We start from the raw sequence: 20469 nt of genomic DNA, 5'->3' as shown, positions 1-20469 counted from the left end.
GTGTTAAGTCTCTTTGGTTGTTCCACTCAGCTGCTGTGCTGGGAGAGACAGTCGCACATTTACCTCTGTTAGGTGATAGCACTGCTCGGCTGTGCACTCTGCTTTACTCGTGGGGTTACTTAGGGCAAATACGATGGGCCTGTCATTGAAAGACGCCATGTCCTTCAAAATCTTCTCCGTGAAAGCTCCTGCAATGGCGGCTACACCTGAGAAGTGAACAATTAATTCCTGATTCACTCTATGATTTCCAATGGATCGGGCCCATGTTTCCTTCAACCTCAGCTCTTGTTAGTGCTCAGTAAATTGAACTGTATGACTCTGAGGGAGAAGGCCACCCCTTTCCAGAGACCCCATGCAAGTCAGATTTACAGCGACAAAACCACCTTCAGGATAAAGCCCTCCACTCCATCGAGCAGAGGATCAGCAAACAGCCCAAACCAAGTGTTTGTCTGAGTTGGCTTTGTGGCTACACTCAGCACTATCCTTCAGGAGGCCTGGCACTGGTAACTGCCACCAGACTCTTGCTCTGCTGGTCAGTTGGGGATATATAGGGCCCTACCAAATTCCTGGTCATGAAAAACGCATCACGGATCATGAAATCTGGTGTCCCCCTGTGAAATCTGGTCTTTTGTGTGCTTTTACCCTATACTATACAGATTTCACGGGGGAGACCAGCGTTTCTGAAATGTGGGGGTGCTGATCCAAAATGGAGTTGCAGGGGGGGTCGTGGTATTGCTGTCCTTACTTCTGCGCTGCTGCCTTCAGAGCGGGGCAGCCGGAGAGTGGCAGCTGCTGACTGAGGGCCCAGCTCTGAAGGCAGCAGTGCAGAAGCAAGGGTGGTAATACCATACCAGGCCATCCTTACTTCTGTGCTGCTGCTGGCAACGGCTCTGCCTTCAGAGCTGGGCTACCGGGCAGCAGCCACTGCTCTCCAGCTGCCCAGCTCTGAAGGCAACGCTGCCACCAGCAGCAGTGCAAAAGTAAGTGCGGCAATACCGTAACCCCCTCTACAATAACCTTTGCGATCCCCCCACAGCTCCTTTTTGGGTCAGGACCCCTACAATTACAACACCATGCAATTTCAGATTTAAATAGCTGAAACCTTGAAATTTACAATTTTAAAAATCCTATGACTGTGAAATTGACCAAAATGGGACTTGAATTTGGTAGGGCCACAGGGATATACATGCTCAGCCTCTAGGAGCAGCAGAACTCTGCTTAACTCAAGAGTGCCCCCTGTGGCCAATTAAGGTCAGTGCCGATTGGCTCCCAAGGGATCCCTATTCAACAGAAGAAGGGAGCTTGTGCTTCATAGCCTCAAGAGATGGGGCATGCTGGGAAGTAAAGGAAAAAAATGCAGGCAGGGAGGCCTTGGGAGTCGGACTGGACAACAGAGGAGCCCCTGGAACAAAGAAAGAAACCCCCCAAGAACTGGACAAGTGAGACGGAGCTCCCTTTTCCGGGACTCTACCTATAATAGCTGTCGGCTTCACTCTTTGCACTACCTCCTCCAGAGTTCTCATCTGGGGGTGATCTTGGGCAAACATTTCCTTCTCGTGGTTCAGGTGACTCCTCCCCTGCAGGGAAAAAGGAACAAACCAGCCTCTGGCAGGTGAGAAAAGTCTAGATCGATTATTTGCAAAATCTTGTTTGCAAGATTTCAGTGCCTCACCCTATTCTATATTCTGCTGTATCGCACTTATCCCTGTAGTATCTGCGCACCTTCCAGTTGTGCATTACGTGACTAACATCTGTCACGTGTTGTTTGTTCTCCCATCCTCTCGCATGGGGGAGGATTGTGTGCAGTGGAGTGGTTTGTGTTGGTAAGTTTCTTTTTTGATGTGCACCTTGCACTTCGTGTGGAAGGCGGTGAGGTTTCTGATGGCCCTTAGTTCGGGTGGAAGTTCATTCCAGTGTCTTGGACCAAATCTCAAGAAAGCTCTGTCTCCTGGTGAGGAGATTTACAAGTCCCCTTGGGCCTGAGCAGCAGAGTGGTCCCTGACCCTGCAGCTGTAGCTATCCCCAGAATGTCCAAATGCTGCTGGAAAGGGCATCAAAAACAGGAAAGCAAAGTCTACCCTGCTGTGTATAAGCAAGTGCAGCTCCATTGACTTCAACTGAATTGCAACAACTTACTCCAGGGCTGCCTGTGGCCCACTGGATCTGCTTGCTCTGGGTTAATGAGTCAGGCCCCATTGTACCCTGTGCCTGTTACACTGCATCTATCATGCACCACAGCATAGTAGTGCAACAGAGGCAGATTTACCTTGACAATTAGTCCCTTGGAGTCCACCATCCAGATTTTTTTGATGGCGTCTTCCCTCGAAATTCCTTCCTTTTCCATGGCCATAACGATGAGCTGGGCTATGCCCATGGCAGCCTGAAACCCATAAGCAGAAAGCAAATTCCGATCATTTCCTCAGAGGAACGTGCCTCATTTTGGAGAGGTTTAAAAAGATGACAGTTCCCCCCCCACACTCCTCCCAAAAAGCACGTGGATTGTAAACTCTGTTTTTGTTCTGTACAGCACCTAGCACACCGGGGCCCTGGGCCATGACTCCAATGCACACAGTAATACAAGTCATCATCATCTAGCTGAAACGTGTCAAGAAGGAGGGAGTGATTGATGGCTTCTAACACAGCAGACTGGTCAAAGAGGTTGAAGGTGGAGCATGGCCCTAGGATCTGACCAGGAAGAGGTTGTCTGAGACCTTCGTACTAGCAGTTTCAGTGGAGAGAAGAGGGTGGAAGCCTGACTGGTGTGGCTCCAGGATGAAGCCAGCAGAGAGGAACTCTAGACAGCAGTGGTAAATTTGAAATGTTGAGAGGGGAACAATCCCCTTTCTTCCCCCAGTCTCATGATAAAAAAACAAAACAACCCTGACTTGCTGTCTATAGTTCTTGGCATTACGGTTTCACTGAGAGGCCCCACCTGAGAGCTGGGTGGAAAGATGCTGAACACACCCATCTGTCGTGACTGTTAGATTGTAATCTCCATTTTACAGAGGGGCAACTGAAGGGTTAAGTGATTAAGTGATACGGGGCTGGAGCACATGACTTATGAGGAGAGGCTGAGGGAACTGGGATTGTTTAGACTGCAGAAGAGAAGAATGAGGGGGGATTTGATAGCTGCTTTTAACTATCTGAAGAGGGGGTTCTAAAGAGGATGGATCTAGACTGTTCTCAGTGGTAGCAGATGACAGAACAAAGAGCAATGGTCTCAAGTTGCAGTGGGGGAGGTTTAGGTTGGATATTAGGAAAAACTTTTTCACTAGGAGGGTGGTGAAGCACTGGAATGGGTTACCTAGGGAGGTGGTGGAATCTCTTTCCTTAGAGGTTTTAAAGGTCAGGCTTGACAAAGCCCTGGCTGGGATGATTTAGTTGGGGATTGGTCCTGCTTTGAGCAGGGGGTTGGACTAGATGACCTCCTGAGGTCCCTTCCAACCCTGATATTCTATGATTCTATGATATGCCCAAAATCACACAGGCAGTTGGTGACAGGAATTGAACGCAGATCTCACAGGCCGCACGCCAGAGCCTTAACCACTAGCTACCCTCCCTCTCCATGTTGTGCTAGGCACTGTACACACACAGAAGTAGAGATGGCTTCTGCCTCAAAGGGAAAGTGTGGCTCAACTCTGACAAATGATTGTAAAAGTGGACTGGGGGAGTTCTGTGTTTGTTGTTCCTCTGTGACGGGCTCAGATTACAAGGAAGAAGATTTTTGTTTTCCCTAACTGCCAGCTTGATAGACATGCCCTGATAGTCAAGCTGGGCTCCTTTCAGTTCATGCATCATCAGTAATAAAGGTTCTGCAGGCCAAATTAAAACGCCATTGACACCTGGGCAGCCTCATGGCATTCAGTGGGTTTGCACGGAGTTGACTGTAACTTAAGTAAACCATTCTGTTGGTGATGCACAAGGAGGAACAGGCCCCGGCTCCAGCTTCATTTCAGATGTGCTGACTTCGGGCTAACAAGCAATGAAGACCACTCCTGGTCAGAAAGGTACACTAAGAGTAGGTTTCCCCTTTGCTTCTCCTTACTGAATTCCAGCCTGGCTGAAGACTTAGGCCCGGATCCACAAAAAGATTTCGGCGGAGCACTGCATGAAAAAAATCACTGGAACAACACTGATCTGCAAAGCCAAGTGAGGCACCCAGGCTCCCTATATAATGCATGGGGAGAGACAGGTGCCTTAGAATGTGACCCCCAAAAGCCAGCATGCTAAGCGAGGAGCTGCCTAAACTAGCCAATGGGAGAAGCCGGCAAGAGGGGTGTGTCCTAAGCCCTGCCCTCTCATGGAGATAGGCACCTGAGATGTTTCTTGTAAGAATGAGTTAGGTGACTGCTTCACACCACACAGAACCGTGGGGGAGGAGAGGAGGTGGTACCCACCCGCTGGGAGATTCTGAGGTGGGCTCCCTCACTCTCTCCAGTTGAAGCTGTTCTATTTTGTATACATAATTAAACAGTGATTGGAGCAGGTGGACTGACCCAGGATCTCCCATGTGGGTGCCCTAACCACTGGAATACAGAATTGTTCTCATCCTTTCTCTGGCCCCATGACTCTATATATTCATAGCTTCCACAGGATAGACTGAGGGACCCCCACTTCAGAATATCCCAGAGCGTAGTGGTTAGCACACTCCCCTGAGAGGGTGGAGGCGCCTGTTGAGATCCTTCCCCACCTCTGCCTCAGGGGAGGATAGAATTTTAGGTCTCTCACACCCCAGGTGAGGGCTCTAACCACTGGGCTACAAATTATAATGTGGTGGCACCGCCTTGATTTTGAATGGGACCTGATCCAACAGGTGCCTCTGAGCACGATTACCAGATTGGGCCTATGGGTGAGACAGGCATTCTTCTGCCTGTCTTCCCCTGCTTTGTGGATCGCTCTTGGAGATAGGCCTCCAGGGACCTGGAGTGGCGTGGCAGTGCGCACACCAAGAGTCAGAAACTTAGGCGCCCACAGGGTTCGGCGGCAGCTGAATGGGACTTTTGTGGATCACAATGGAACCCAAAACTGGGACTTAGGCACCTAAGTTGGTGGATCTGGGCCTTATGCTTCAATTTTTACCCCCTTCAAATGAAAGGACAAATACTGTATTTAGGGCCGAACCCGGGTGAAGCCTACCTCTCCGGCTCCTTGGAAAACAAACTTATGGTCGGAGAGCTTGTTCTTTGTGATTCTTAAGGCTGCGAAGATGCCAGCTACTGCAACAGAGGCAGTACCTGAAAAGAGACCAGAGACACAGTGAGCAAGAGGAGCAAAGGCAGAAGGTGCCATTCACTAAATCCAGCTGCTAGTTGTTTGAGAACTTGCAGGAAACCATCACTCGGGTACTTATTTGGCCCCCTGTCACTGTAGTAGTATCTGAGCACCTCACAACCTTTAATATATTTATCCTCATAGCCCCCTGTGAGGCAGGGCAGTGCTATCGTCTGTTTTACAGATGGGGAACTGATGTGAAGAGAGACGTAGGGTGTGTCTACACTGCAATCAGAGATTGGATTACAGCTTGCGTGGGTATAGCCACACTAGCTTTAATCTAGCTAGACTAGTTTATTATAGCTAAAAGTAGCAGTGAAGACATGGTGGCCTGGGCAGTACACGCCCTCCTGCAACCCTGGGTACCTACTCATGGTTCTAACCTGTGCTATTGCGTCTTCACTGCTATTTTTAGCCATGGTAGCTAGATGACAGCTAACCCGGGTAGGGCTACTTGGGTAGCAATTGCACCTTTAGTTGCAGTGTAGACGTACCCTAACTGACTTGACCAACGTCACCCAGGAAGTCTGTAGCACGGCTGGAAATTGAAGCCAGGTCTCCTGAGTTCCAGGCTACCGTCCTAACCCCTGGACCTCCCTTCTCTCTCCCAGTTCCCTTTCAGCTCCCTGCTATTTCTCTTCTCCTTCACTTCCCTCACACTCACTCCTGGCTCAGTGCCCAGCCTGTCTATTAGCCCAGAGCTGGGGAGAAAACTGCCACTCCAGAGTTAGTAGGAGGAAGTTGGGTGGTGGCGGGGGTGGGGGGGCGGAATTAGGGTTGGGGGGGGAACGTATGGGGGGGGAAGGGAGAGTGTCATGAAAAGCACAGATCAGCTAGGCATTGGCTACACTTGGGGCGATGTGTAGGCCGGGTATCCGTAGCTACACACCGCGGTGAAAGGCAGGCTGTGTCCACACTGCGGTGTGTAGCTGCATACAGCAGGGAAAGGTTCCAGCAGCGGGGAGGCAGTGGGACACTACACTGCTCAAATAGCAGTGTTGACATGGGAGGTAGGGTTCTGGCGTGTCTCTACTCGCTGAAGAAGTGCCTCAGTGTCTAGGCTGCCATTTATAGCCACTTACGGGTGTGTGTGTGTGTGTGTGTGTGTGTGTGTGTGTGTGTGTGTGCGCCATAAGTGTAGCCATAGCCTTAGATCCACTGGTGTTACAGCCTCAGCCAGATGCTCTGCACCATCCCAGCTGCTTCATCAGGACAGTTCAAAGGTTCCTCCATCTTCCCCTCAAACAGGGTTAGAGTATCTTGGACTGAGTCATTCCCCACCCACCCATGAATCACCAGAAGTGTGTATCTATGGAGTGTGGCCAGGCAAAGGGCCACAGTGGAAAGGAGCAGAGGGAGTTACAGGCTGGTGAGGTGCTTGTAATTGCGACAGACGCAGGGTATATAATATGGAAACACAGGCCCAGAGTTATGTGCAATGTCTTGTGCTGGTGCAAAGGCTTCAATGGATATGGCGGGTCTGCTCCTATGCCCCACCCCTGCTGGGCAGCCTGGATCTGCCCAAGGGGCCTCCCACTAGCCTCTCCGCTCTCACCATGCACAGTTAAGTAAAGAACCCTCCATACTCCAGGCAGGCTAAATACCCTGTTTTCCCCATGCTTCCAGCAGCTCACATTTTCCTGCCCTTCCTTCCCCAAGTCCAGCCAGGCACAGTTTTCATCAGCCAGAGAGAGGGGGTGAACCAGCCCAGTGGCTCGCCCTGATGTTAGCGCAGGGGAAGTGCAGCTTTCACCCCTCCACCCACGCCAAGGAGCTTAATGGAAGATGATGCTAATTAAGGGTGCACGAACGTGAGCTATACAACCACCAGATGGCGCTGTACCTATTTCAATGGTAGGAAATCTCCCAGCAAAGATCATCATGGGATTGTGTGTCTGAAGCTTTCTAGTGTTAAGTGTGTGTGTGTGTGTGTGTGTGTTGGGGGGGGGGGGTCATCAGTGCAAAACGACTGTTATTGCTTCAGTTTGATCCCCCTTCTCTTTCCTCCAGCTTGCACATAAAGCAAGGCTTTGGGGATACTGCAATTTAGTGCCTTATCGCCTACCCCCTGCATCTGGTCCACTTCAGGGAGTGGCTGCCTGTGGAGCAGAGAGAATCGCATGCGGTTGTGTTTTTGGAGGTATCTAATTCATGGTAAAGGCACCCAACACTCTGATAATTGCCATAGAAAAGCATATAATAACAAGCAACTGCTACTATAGAGAAACCCTCTGTCGGGGGACTAAGCAAGTTCCCAGGCTATTATAGAGATTCCAGTGTCTTGGCTTTACAGAGCAGGCTAGTTGCTTTCTAAGTAGGCAATAGAGTTGCCAGGCATCCAGTTTTCGACTGGGAGGCCCGGTTGAAAAGGGACCCTGGTGGCTCTGGTCAGCACTGCTGACCGGGCCACTAAAAGTCCTGTCATAGAATCATAGAATATCAGGGTTGGAAGAGACCTCAGGCGATCATCTAGTCCAACCCCCTGCTCAAAGCAGAACCAATTCCCAACTAAATCATCCCAGCCAGGGCTTTGTCAAGCCTGATCTTAAAAACCTCTAAGGAAGGAGATTCCACCACCTCCGTAGGTAACCGATTCCAGTGCTTCACCACCCTCCTAGTGAAAAAGTTTTTCCTAATATCCAATCTAAACCTCCCCCACTGCAACTTGAGACCATTACTCCTTGTTCTGTCATCTGGTATCACTGAGAACAGTCTAGATCCATCCTCTTCGGAACCCCCTTTCAGGTAGTTGAAAGCAGCTATCAAATCCCCCCTCATTCTTTTCTTCTGCAGACTAAACAATCCCAGTTCCCTCAGCCTCTCCTCATAAGACATGCTCCAGCCAGGGCCGGCTCCAGGGTTTTGGCCACCGCAAGCAGCCAAACCAAAAAAAAAAAAAAAAAAAGCAGCGATTGCGATCCGTGGCGGCAATTCAGCGGGAGGTCCTTCACTCCGAGCAGGAGGGAGGGACTGTCCGCGGAATTGCCGCCGAACAGCTGGACGTGCCGCCCCTCTCTGAAGTGGCCGCCCCAAGCACCTGCTTGGTAAGCTAGTGCCTGGAGCCGGCCCTGGCTCCAGCCCCCTAATTATTTTTGTTGCCCGCCGCTGGACTCTTTCCAATTTTTCCACATCCTTCTTGTAGTGTGGGGCCCAAAACTGGACACAGTACTCCAGATGAGGCCTCACCAATGTCAAATAGAGGGGAATGATCACGTTCCTCGATCTGCTGGCAATGCTCCTACTTATACAGCCCAAAATGCCGTTAGCCTTCTTGGCAACAAGGGCACACTGTTGACTCATATCCAGCTTCTTGTCCACTGTAACCCCTAGGTCCTTTTCTGCAGAACTGCTTTTTAGCGATTCGGTCCCTAGTCTGTAACAGTGCATGGGATTCTTCCGTCCTAAGTGCATAACTCTGCACTTGTCCTTGCTGAACCTCATCAGGTTTCTTTTGGCCCAATCCTCTAATTTGTTTAGGCCCCTCTGTAGCCTATCCCTACCCTCCAGCGTATCTACCACTCCTCCCGGAAGCAGCCGGCATGTCCACTCCTAGGCGTGGGGTGGCCACGGGGGCTCCACACTCTGTCCTTGCCCTGAGCACTGGCTCCGCAGCTCCCATGGGCCAGGAACCATGGCTAATGGGATATGCTGCCTGCTTCTGGGAGTCGCCTCAGGTAAGCGCTGCCTGGAGCCCGCATGCCTCACCCCCTCCCACACCCCAACCTCTTGTCTCACCCCAGATCCTGCACCCCAAACTAGAGCTCTCACTGCCTCCTGCACCCAACCCCCTGCCCCAGCCCAGTGAAAGTGAGCGAGTGTGGTGGAGAGCTAGCGACAGAGAGAGGCCAGATGGAGTGAGTGGGGGCGGGGCCTCGGAGAAGGGGTGGGGCAGGAGCATGGCCTTGGGGCAGGGGTGGGGCAGGGGGCAGGGCAAGGGTGTTCGGTTTTCTACAGTCAGAAAGTTCGCAACCTTAATAGGCAATGCTGTTATGTATATGAACGCTGTGTATGTGGGGGGCAGACAACAGAAGGTTGTTGATGAAGAATGATACTCTATAACACTCGACTGGGATTCAGGAGATCTGGGCTCAAGTTCCTGCTCTGCCACAGACTTCCTGTGTGACCTTAGGGAAGTCACTCTGGGCCCCAGGTCCCCACCTGTAATGGTGGGCTGGCATTTTCCTCCCTCTGGTGTTATGCGGATAAATTCAGTTAGGCTGTGATGTGCTCTAATACTCCAGTAGGGATGAGTGAGACGTAAGAAACCAGAGAGAAAGACAGTTTATATTTCACAAGAGTAAAGACACACAAAAAAACCCAAAGCAATAGGGATGTGCAAATGTATGACTGGCTATTGGGTGTATTTCATCCTTTCCTCTAGCGTCTTAGGCCAGGTCCCCACTAGAAACCTTTGCCAGTATGGTAATGTCTGTTTGGAGGCCTTGCGATTTCTTTTTAGTGACATTTCTATACCGGCAAAAGCCCTCATATGGACACAGTTATTCTGGCATAAGAGCGTTTCCTGGTCTAATTTGCTTAGGGAACCCGGTATGAGCAATACCAGGAAAAGCACTTTTTAGCCAGTAGAAGCTGCATCTACACTAGGAAGGTTTACTAGTAGAGCGATACCAGCAAAATTTTTTTAGTTGTGACCTAGTCTAACCTACAGGAGGGAAGAGCTACTGCCACCTAATCAAGATTCTGACTTAGCATAAATATTGAGGTAGCTTCCAGTCCTACACCTCTATGATTCTACCAGTGGCAGAGGCCTGTTTCCAGAGCAAATTGTCCTGTGCTATCACCATAATGTGTGCATCTAGGCATGCAGCTAGGGGCTGGTTACAATGTAATTTATCAGAGGCAACAGTAATTTAAGCATATCATTCCTAGGGATAGCTAGAGTAGACGAATAATTTAATTTCTCAGGCCAGAGTCTCTGAAACTACGAGATCCTCAGATCTGTACCAAAGAGGAACCCCCCATTGTCTGCTCAGAGAACATCTCGTGCCAGTTTGTTTCCTGATATGGAATTTCTGGATTCAATCTCTTTGAAAGGAAAAAGACACCCACATCTTTAAAGGAATTGCTGTAATTGAATGTCCTGCTCAGAGGGGACTAAAGTTCATCAACTCTGGAAACCGAGGAACCGGAGGATCCTCGGTATGTGGGAAGCGTTTCCTCTTTGTTCCTCCTGTAATAAATCATCATCCCCTGGCTGTCATTGTTTGGAAAACCCAGTGGTCTCTGCCCACCGAGATGCCCATTACCTATGGCAGAGGAGAATAATTAACCCCTTCCTCAATGCAAACTTTTACACACTCCATGATGTTTATGGGAATGCAGGGAAACTGTGCCAGCTTCGATGTTGCCTTCCCATGGTGTCACTTCGCTTGGCTTGTTAATGCTTCGGTTTTCTAGTATCCCCTTTGTTCTGCTTGTTCACTGGATTTCAGCAAACCCACGGCCAGTAGTGGCTCAGCTGCCACTGAGTCACAGAATAGGACCGTTCAGAATTCCTGCCCCAACCTCTTGAGCTAACAGAGAATGCTCCAGTATCTGGCAGCAGTACTGGACCTATGACCCTGAGATGAACAGATCCAGTTCCATTCAGGACAAAGGTATTCGCAGGCCATTTCATTACAGCGTTTTGACTGCACAAAACTCCAAACACCACAGTGAGGTGGGGCAGAGCAATTGATCTGGGGAGAAGCAATTCTGGCAGGTGCAAGGGCCATGTAGGTCTCCATAAGGCACACAGGACTAGCAGTGATGGAAGCCTGGATATGGCCAGAAAGTGCATGTGGAAGAATATTAGAGAGAGAGAGAGAGAGAAATGAAACTGGAGAAACTCCATATTTCTCTTGGTTCTGGCCCATGTGAAATTGCTTTAAACCCCAGTGGTCATCTAGGGGCCAATAGGGAGTAACCCTTATTGTTGGATGTGTCTGTGAACCCACATTAAAACCAGTGAAAACACAACCGGAACATGCTGCAAAAGAGACTTGATTCTTTTTAAACACATGTTATTTAAGCATTGGGGGAGAAGAGTGAATAACGGGTGCCCTGACTCAGGCTGCTATGTGATGTGCTTTCGAGCAGCCCATATGCCTATGGGACAGGGCGTGCCATTACTCATCCCTCTGCACTTTAGTTGCAGATATGCCTGAGCGATGGCTGGACTCTGCTCAGCTTTGCTGTTTATAATAATTCTCCTCTCTCTCCAATGTGTTTCTAATCCTCCTTCCTCTCTCCCCAACTGCAGCTCTCTCCCATTACTCAAGTAACAAAATTACGATACCTTGGCTTGGGATCAATAATTATCTTTGAAATTACAATTTCTGCACTTGAAGCAATAAAGCATCTCTGTGGAGAAGGAGAGCTCACAGCTGGTTTCTGTAAGACATTGGCTAATCAATGCGCTAATTCCAAAAGGGCCACAAAGGGAAAAACCTTACCAGAGGCTGTGGCAAGAAAAAGGCCTTCAGCAAGTTGGTCTCTGTTTTCCAAACAGATTGAATGTCATTATTTCAGATAACTACTTCCTGAAGTAATTACTGAATGAGGGCCAGGTTGGCTAGTCTGTTTTTGAGGCGGGGGTGGGGGAAGGTGTGGAGAGAGAAGGGTGAATGTTCATAAATCATGTTGTTCTTCAATCTTGAATGGAAAGCTCAACAGAGTATCACTAAATAGCTGACCAGCCCTCAGAGCCCCTCCTGGGCGTCCAGAGAAAGTGTCAGGAAAAGAAAATGGTGTCATATGTTTAAAAACAAAGCTGATACAGGTAACCAAAGCCAGTCTAGTAAGAAGAAGCCCAGAGGCCATTTCTGAATATTGTTCTCATTGAGGGCTAAAATACTCAAGGCCTGATTCTCCTCTCACATTGGTGTAAATCGGGAATAACCGCACCAGATATCAATGGAGTTGCATTAGTGTAAAACCAGGCAGAGAGGATCATGCCCCTCACAATTATATACAGCAAATTACATCTTCAGGGCGTTGGACAGGCATTAAATAATTAAGCCCAGAAACACCCATGTGGGGAAGGCAAGTATTAACCCAGGTTTGCAAATTGGGGAAGCAGTTATGGAAAGGTTACACAATGAGTCAGAGGCAGAGATGGGATCAGAGTTAAAGGGAGAGTTAGGTCTAGCACTGATGTCACAATCTTTCCAGCATGACAGACACTAGCAGTTAATTGACACCCAAAGAATTGGCATGAACCGCGATCCTTTCGTCTATAACCACAGTCTAATTCCACTGGGCCCCGACAATACTTTTGGGCAGAATAGTTCCTTTTTGCTTTGAGTCTTGGAGCTGGTCTTTTCCCCCATGGTCCTCTGAACCAGTTACTCTGCTGCGACAGATTAAAGGAGGAGCGGAAGAACCTCCACATTGTGATGGGCTGGCGACGGGGCTGATCCTGCCCAGGAGAGTGGCGTGTGGGAGTGGAGGGGCTTTGGGCATCTCAGCAGATGCACCAGGAGACATTGCGGGAGAAGAGAGGTCACCTCTTTGCACGCCTCTGGGCTGTGTTTATATACCTCCCGTATGGGCCCCACGTCTAAGTACACGAGGATAAGCGAGAGAAAGGGGCTTAGAGCAGCCGCAGTTGTCTGAATAACTGGAAATACACACCCTAGCCAGCCCAGCAGTAAGCAGCACAGGGCGCAGGGCTGCCACTGTGTCTACTGTAGCAAGTCCAGAGCCTCTAGAAGTACCCAGCTGATGCTCTGCCACACACCATCGCAGAGCCAGTGGGGACGAACTCAGAGCCGCCTGCTCCAAAAGCACAGATCCTACCACCTGAGCTCAGGGGGGGATCTCTAATAGCTATTAGCTGCATAGGGCCTGACACAAACAATTGAGCAGTTCCAATTCCATCCAACAGGAGCAGTCACTCACACACGCGCACGCCACTTCACCACATTATCTTGGCCTTCGGGACAGGTGATACTCCCTAGCAGCCTTTGTATCTCCCTTGACCACAGTGTCCAATGCACCTGGTGGAAGGAGCTGACACTCAGCTGAGCCAAAATTCTAATCTCTAAGCCGGGCTCTCCGCCTCCTCCTAGTTCACTCCACCAAAGCCTCTCAAGAATCTGACCCTTAGCAAACATCAGGCACAAGGGAATAGCAAATGCCATTTTAACTGCTTTGTGAAAGGGGCAGCCAAAAATATGCGCTTTTATGGACATGGAGCAAACAAGCCCCAGCTGTGCAGCTTTTCCAAACCTGCCTTCATATTAATCCTCTGCAGCCGTTGCCATTCAGATGGTTATTGGAGAACGGCGAGTAGCCGTCCCAGATGCAATCCAAAGACATAATTGAAAGTAAAACATAGCAAAATTATAGCGAGGTGAAGATCTCCGAATATTTTCAGTTTGACCTCCTAATGTCCTCTAAGTGTAACCAGAGTGCTCTTATTCTTCCCAAAGAGGATCTAGATACAAGGTTAAAAAATAAACCATGAAATGGTATGGAGCCAGTCAGGCCGGGCGATCTAGCAGTACAGTAACGTGCTGACACTCAGAGGATGCTAGTTCAGACCCTTCACTCTCTAGTGTGACAGGTTTGGGACCACTGGCGATGCCGAGCATTTCTCACGGTGGGGGTAGATCTGCTCAGCTCATCAGTGACACTGAAGAGATTAAACCTCCTTCCCTTCAAAGGAAGGCAGAAGCCACTGCTATCCATTGCCCCAGCAACCTTGCCGGGGACAAAACCGCAATAGGAGAGTCAGTGCTGAGACCGGGCGTCAAACACCTTTTTAACACGTCAAGTTCTTTATATATATTTTTAATATATATAAAAATCTTGTCTCCCCTGGAAAGTGACTTTGTATCATGCGCTTCATAGGAGGAGCTTAACAGGGAGGCAAATTATGTTGGTCTTTACAGCATGGGCTATAGGAATGGTTCAGAGACAGGGTTAGTAATACTGTCCAGTGAAAGACAAAAGCTGAATACAGTCTCAAATCTGTGCTGGTGTGTATGTGTGGGGGAAAGTGCAATGTTCCATACCCGCTTAATGGATCATACACATTGGGCCAGACCCTCAGCAGGTCTATATCAGTGTCGTTCCACTGAGGTCAAGAGTCTGGTCTACTATGTAAGTGTAACGCCGACAGACCCCAAGTTGTCGGTGGGCGGGATCGAACCTGGGGCCTCTGGAGCTTAGTGCATGAGCCTCTACCATATGAGCTAAAAGCCAACCGGCTCTTAGCTAAGGCTGTAGAGCAGACTCAATTAATGCTCTCTCTAAGGGCTGGTCTACACTGGGAGGGAGGAGGGTCGATCTAAGATACGCAACTTCAGCTACGTGAATAGCGTAGCTGAAGTCGAAGTATCTTAGATCGATTTACCTTGGGTCCTCACGGCGCGGGATCAACGGCCGCGGCTCCTCCGTCGACTCCGCTACCGCTGCTCACTCCGGTGGAGTTCCGGCGTCAACGGAGAGCGCGTTCGGGGATCAATATATCGCGTCTTAACGAGACGCGATATAGCGATCCCCGATAAATTGATCGCTACCCGCCGATACGGCGGGTAGCCTGGACATACCCTAAGTGCTCTCGGTGCCACTAGAGAGGACAGAACACCACACCCAGGAGGTGTGTGGGTTACATAAGCAGCCCACACAAAAGTCAGTGGGACCTCTGGGTGCATAAGGGATGCAGGAGGGGGAGCTGGTCCTTAGTCAGCAGCAGCAACTGCAAAGTGCTGGAGCCTCGTCTCTCACAGAGCACAGCAGGTCAGAAGGGGCAGGATAATGGGGAATCCCGGCAGGACTGAGAAAAATCTCCCCCTTTGCCTTCCCACGAAGGATGGGAAGGTCCCTACAGGGACATTGCCCTGTTCAGAAGCTGTCCAACAGCACATAGTTTGCTTTGTTTATAGCATTATATCTTCCAGTGCTCTCTTCCTATTCTGCTTCTCTTCCCTCTTAGTTTCCTGTCATAATGACCAATGCATATTCCATGTCAGCTGAAACAACAAAATAAAATACTGTACAGTTCAATCTGCTGAAATTACAGAGCACATTGCCAGACACTAGTCCGAGTCTACTCGGCCTGTGGACCTGTGCCTTCAGCCTGGGTCACAGCATGGAGCTCTGGAGTCCAACCCATCCAAACAGTGGAGGGATTCAGACTGGGAGGGCTGCAACACACCTCTCATCTCAACTAAGACCTGGGAGTAGCATTCTCCTATAGTCCAAGGACTATGAGAAGACATAAAGAAGTTCTGAGGAATGAAATGAACCCTGTGCACAGAGTGCATTTCAGTTTCATTGTGCAACTGCTTTATATAAATAGCCAAGATTTTCAGAAGTGGCTAGTGATTTGGGGTTTTCATCCTGAGACACCTTGAAGAGGTCTCATGTGCAGAGGGCGGGTGTGCTGCTCTTTCTGAAAATCAGGCTGGCCATAAGGACACCCAGAAATAGAAGCACCCAAAATCAATTGTCACTTTTGAAAAATCTTAGTAAATATTATTATTCCATCAAAAAACTAATGTAGAGAGAACATCCAAGTTACTCAAAAGTAAGGAAATGCCAAAGTAGGGACAGCCATGCATCCTTATCTCTGCCCCTATGCATGATCTAGTCCTTTAATTACATGATCAAATACTACTTGTCAAGAGCACATCATAATTTTTTTCTGCAAGTGTAGATACACGTTGCACAGCAACCTATTCTACTAGGTACTGCTCTGGGCATGGCAGATGATCAGAGCCCACAAAAGTCATCCATATTCTTGATGTGCAGCAAATAAGTGGAGCTACTTGGTCCTGTTCCATGTGAGGAGTACCTTTACTGAAGCAAGGGCCCCTGGCAAGACCTGTTCCTTTAATCCATTGGTGTGTAAAATTTTCCAAGACATGGAAAACTGTGTGCTGGTTGCACAAAAATTTCAGCGGTGTAAGCCAGACCTCCCACATTCAAGTCCACAGAAAGACTTATATTGGTTTGGATGGTGCTGGATCATCACACACTTCAGCACACACTTTAGAAGGCTGAGTTGAACGAGACAAAGCTCTCGACTGCACAGTGAACGAGGCATGTGGCCATGTAGCTTTAGAATTGGGCAGAGGCAGGGCTCCGATGGGCTCCTGCTTAATTCAACAGGTGCTTTCCTCTATATAGTGATGAGGCGGAAACATAAGGAGCCCTGTCTCAATAGTGCACAAGATTTATTCCACTGCAGGAGTTCTGAATTGTCTCCTTTCTCTTCCCCATTGTCTGTGGGTAAGGGAAGTACACAAACCACAGCAGGGTAGGATATTCCTGATGCCTCTCCAGTCAAACATCCTGCTGCTCAGCGCATCCCTGACTTTTCAACGGGGTGAGGGAACAGGCAAAAAATAATCCCTTGTAGCTGAAATCCCAGCTGCTGCCCCATGAATGAACCGAGACCGGGCTGGGAAAGGAGTGATGTCATCATCCCAGGGGAGAAATGAGGAACAGTCCCTGAATGGGGAACTCCCACACAGCCGGGCACTGTGAGCCAGCTCCTGCCTCAGGCCTGGGCTAATGGGTTTCGTAATAAAAACAATCACCTCTTCCCAGTCTGTGATATATACATGGCAAACGTCCCACTCCGCGTTAGCAGTCTGGACAGGGCGGGGGAAGGGTTTTTATCCTCGGAGTCACTCTCACAGTGTTGCGTTAGGATGCTCTCTGAAGGAAGTCAGCATTGTTAACCAAACAATGGTGGGAATTAATCTTTCAAGAGATGGCGTCTTTTCTCTCAGACACCCAGGACCAAAGAAAGGGAGGCCGAAGTGATTCTGAGGGGTGGGATTTATACATTCTTCACACACCTTCAGTAAGGGCATTCGTCAGACCTGCTAATCCTCACAGATTCCCGTTTGGCTGCACTGCCACTACAGAGACAAAGCCGGGACAACCCCGCAGTGTAGATGCAGCCTACTCCAATGGAAGGGGTTTTTCCATGGCTGTACTGCCTCCCAAAACGATGGCAGCACTCTTCTGTCAACGTAGCTTTGACTACATTGGGGGTTGCACAGATAGATGTTTTTTTCACACCCTGCCCGACACCGCTATACCAACCTAACTCTTGTGTGTTTACCAGGCCTTAGATTCAAATCCACTTACTGATGGTGAATTTCCCCTGGGACTTTGGCCAATAAGCTTGAACTGTAGCCTGGTTGCACCATTTTAGCTAACACCGTGTTTTTAAATCTGATTTTGTTAAACCCGTGCAAACCCCTGTATGGACACTGTTACACTAAATCTATATAAGTCAGGTTCAGGTTGAAGTAAATCTATTCCTTAATGACTTGAGCTAAACTGAAGCAAGAGTGCTTACACACAGGGCCAAGCACTGGTTTAACTAAATCATTTAAAACCCGATTTAAGTTAAATTGGCACAACTTTGAAATGTAGACAAGGCCTGAACTATAAAGGGATCAGAAGAGGAGGCACAGCAGGAAAAGCAGGAAACAGGAGGGTATAAATTAAAGTCAGACTCCCCCTACTTTATCCCACACCTGAGGTTAGGGTGACCAGACAGCAAATGTGAAAAATCAGGACAGGAGGTGGGGGGCAATAGGAGCCTATATAAGAAAAAGACCCAAAAATCGGGACTGTCCTTATAAAATGGGGACATCTGGTCACCCTACCTGCGCTACACTTCTGTGCAGTCACATATTTCTGGACTTAAGTATCAGAGGGGTAGCCGTGTTAGTCTGGATCTGTAAAAAGCAATAGAGAGTCCTGTGGCACTTATAAGACTAACAGATGTATTGGAGCATAAGCTTTCGTGGGTGAATACGTCTGATGAAGTGGGTATGACATGTGTCTGACAAAATGGGTATTCACCCACGAAAGCTTACGCTCCAATACATCTGTTAGTCTTAAAGGTGCCACAGGACCCTCTATTACTTCTGGACTTGTCCTCCCTGCCTTTTGCTGTCTGACATACAATTAAAAGGCAACCTCATAAACCCTCCAAGACAATGGTTAACTTCCCTGACACATCTCACTGCTACCCAAATGATTAATGAGCAGTTGTGTCCTCATCTGCTACAATGCAACCAGCCCCAGCTGTGTGCTTTGCTGGAGGGGAGATCAGGAAGTTTGGAAAGTGGGAAGTGTCTATTGTTTTAGCATGTGGGGATTTTGCCTATCAGCCAATTTCCTAAGGGCCAGATCTTCAAAGATGCAACTGCACATGCCTAACGGAGGAGCACCAGCCAATACCTGTGCGCTGGCAGAGGCCCGCATGGCCACCCCCAAATCCTGCCGTCCTTCATAGTGGAACCACGCCAGCAGTGCTCTGGTGAGTTAGATCCAGAATTTGCTCCCAGGCACTCAACTGTGGGGTCTCCTCAGAGAGGGTGTTAATCCTCTCCCTAGATGGGCTCTCCACACCATCTGCCCTGTCCCCCAGGCTCAGAGCTGCCATGTCCTTTTCATCTCCTCCCTCTCTTCCCTCACACTGACAGTCACCAAATCCTGCCACTCTTCCCTTTGCAAATCTCAAAAAAGTCTGCCCAACCCTCTCTAGCCCCCTCACCAAAACCCTGTGCTCCAACCAAGCCCAGTCCTTCTTCTAATCTCTTTACTAGCGCCACACCTCTTCCCCTCTCTCCCCTCCCGCATATCAAATGTAAGCTTTGTCCTGGCTCTCAAGGCCTTGCAAAATTTGGCTCCTGCTTCCTGGTCTGCTCTCACCTCCTTCCTCCGTCACTCCACCCAAGCTGCATGGACCTACCATCCCCTTTTGTGTTCTTCTCCTACTCTTTGTCACTTGGACTTCTTCCCTGTTACTCCACATGTCTCCCTTTCCCAGTCTGACATGTCGCCACAAAATCCCTCCTCAGAACATGGTTCTTCCAGGATGACTGCTCATCCTACCTCTCTCTCCCATACACCTTCATCCCCCAAAGTCCCTCTGGGGGCCTGATCGCTCTTGGACCTTCATCACTGTGAAGGCCCTGTTAGAGAGCATTGCAGGATGTTGCTGGAAGGAGTGTGTACATAGATACCTCTGGGAAGCACCTTGTGTAGGGACAGGCTTTGTGTGAAACTGGTACTGGCACAACATTTCCTTTCAATCTTTTTCAGACACAGATTAGGACAAGTCCCATTGTTTGTAAATAGCTGATTAAGATCAACCCTCTGAAACTCCTGCGTGTGCCAGTCAGGATGAGAAAAGGAAGAAAAAGGTGAGGAGACAAGAAGGAGAGGAAAAGGGCAGCCAGTTTCTAATGTGATAGGAAGATCCTGCTCTTAACTTGATAGGTGGAAGGGTATTTATCACAGAGACTTAAAACAAACAAAAAATCCCCACATGTGAAACACTGGCAGTGCAGCTGTCAAGGAAAGGAAGAGTTTATGCATTTGTTACGGAGACAGAGGGAGGAGGTCTAATGAGCTGAGCATCAGACTGGGACACCACCAGCTCTGATACTCACTCCCTTCCACATGTTGAGGAAACAGGGGGCATTGTGGGCTCTGGGACTGAGACAGGACACGGGTTCTAATCCCGGCTTTGTCACTCTTGCTGTTCTGTGGTTTTGGAAGAGTCACATTAATCCCTCTGAGGAAATTCTTCTCTTAGTTTCCTTAGTGAATACCCAGAGTTGCTCCATTTAACCTGGATTTACCCCAGTGGGGCTGACTGCAGAAGCTGTATACAAGGCGGAAGTCAACCGGCAAGATAATAGCACAGGGGATTTGCAAGGTTTAGGCTTGTGGAGCATTTGAAGACTAAAAGCCCTACAGAACTGCTAAGTATCATTTGTATTGTCTCAACCAGATTGCAGAAAATTAAGTCAACTCACTGAACTAACTAAAGCACTGGGAGAGCACACATGGTACATTTTCTCGCAGTGACAACTGCTGCAGAAATTTGCAGAGCAGCTAGCTTACTGGAAATGACAGGCACACTTTTCAAAATACATTACTGTGCTTTTGTTTACATTGTTATTGCTTGTGCGTAAACTCTATCAGGCTCTGAGGAAATTTGAGCTCAGTATATTTAATGGCCTTGTGAACTCAGTTGCATTTCCCTGTCAATTGGTCAGGATTGCATTGGCACTTACCCTGAATATCATCGTTGAATGTACAATATCTGTTGCGGTATTTGTTGAGCAGACGGAAAGCGTTGGCATTGGCAAAATCTTCAAACTGGATCAAGCAATTCATGCCATACCTGTAGTTTAAAGGACAATTAGA

At 48.9% G+C, this 20469-nt stretch overlaps 1 protein-coding gene across 1 annotated transcript in view; it reads right to left on the bottom strand.

Moving 5' to 3' along the window:
- Nucleotides 1-20469, bottom strand: part of ME3 (malic enzyme 3) — a 196593-nt gene that overhangs the window by 10060 nt on the left and 166064 nt on the right. The window contains exons 7-11 of the mRNA XM_054015695.1: nucleotides 20337-20446; nucleotides 5137-5234; nucleotides 2267-2380; nucleotides 1472-1577; nucleotides 64-206 (exon numbers count right to left, since the gene is read on the bottom strand). Of these exons, the coding sequence (XP_053871670.1) occupies nucleotides 64-206; nucleotides 1472-1577; nucleotides 2267-2380; nucleotides 5137-5234; nucleotides 20337-20446 (571 nt within the window). The remainder of the gene's footprint in view (nucleotides 1-63; nucleotides 207-1471; nucleotides 1578-2266; nucleotides 2381-5136; nucleotides 5235-20336; nucleotides 20447-20469) is intronic.

Source organism: Malaclemys terrapin, chromosome 1 (assembly GCF_027887155.1).
Source record: "Malaclemys terrapin pileata isolate rMalTer1 chromosome 1, rMalTer1.hap1, whole genome shotgun sequence".
Classification (NCBI taxonomy): domain Eukaryota; kingdom Metazoa; phylum Chordata; order Testudines; family Emydidae; genus Malaclemys; species Malaclemys terrapin.
The sequence above is the reverse complement of the archived record's forward strand: the minus strand, read 5'-3'. Positions and strand labels throughout refer to the sequence as shown.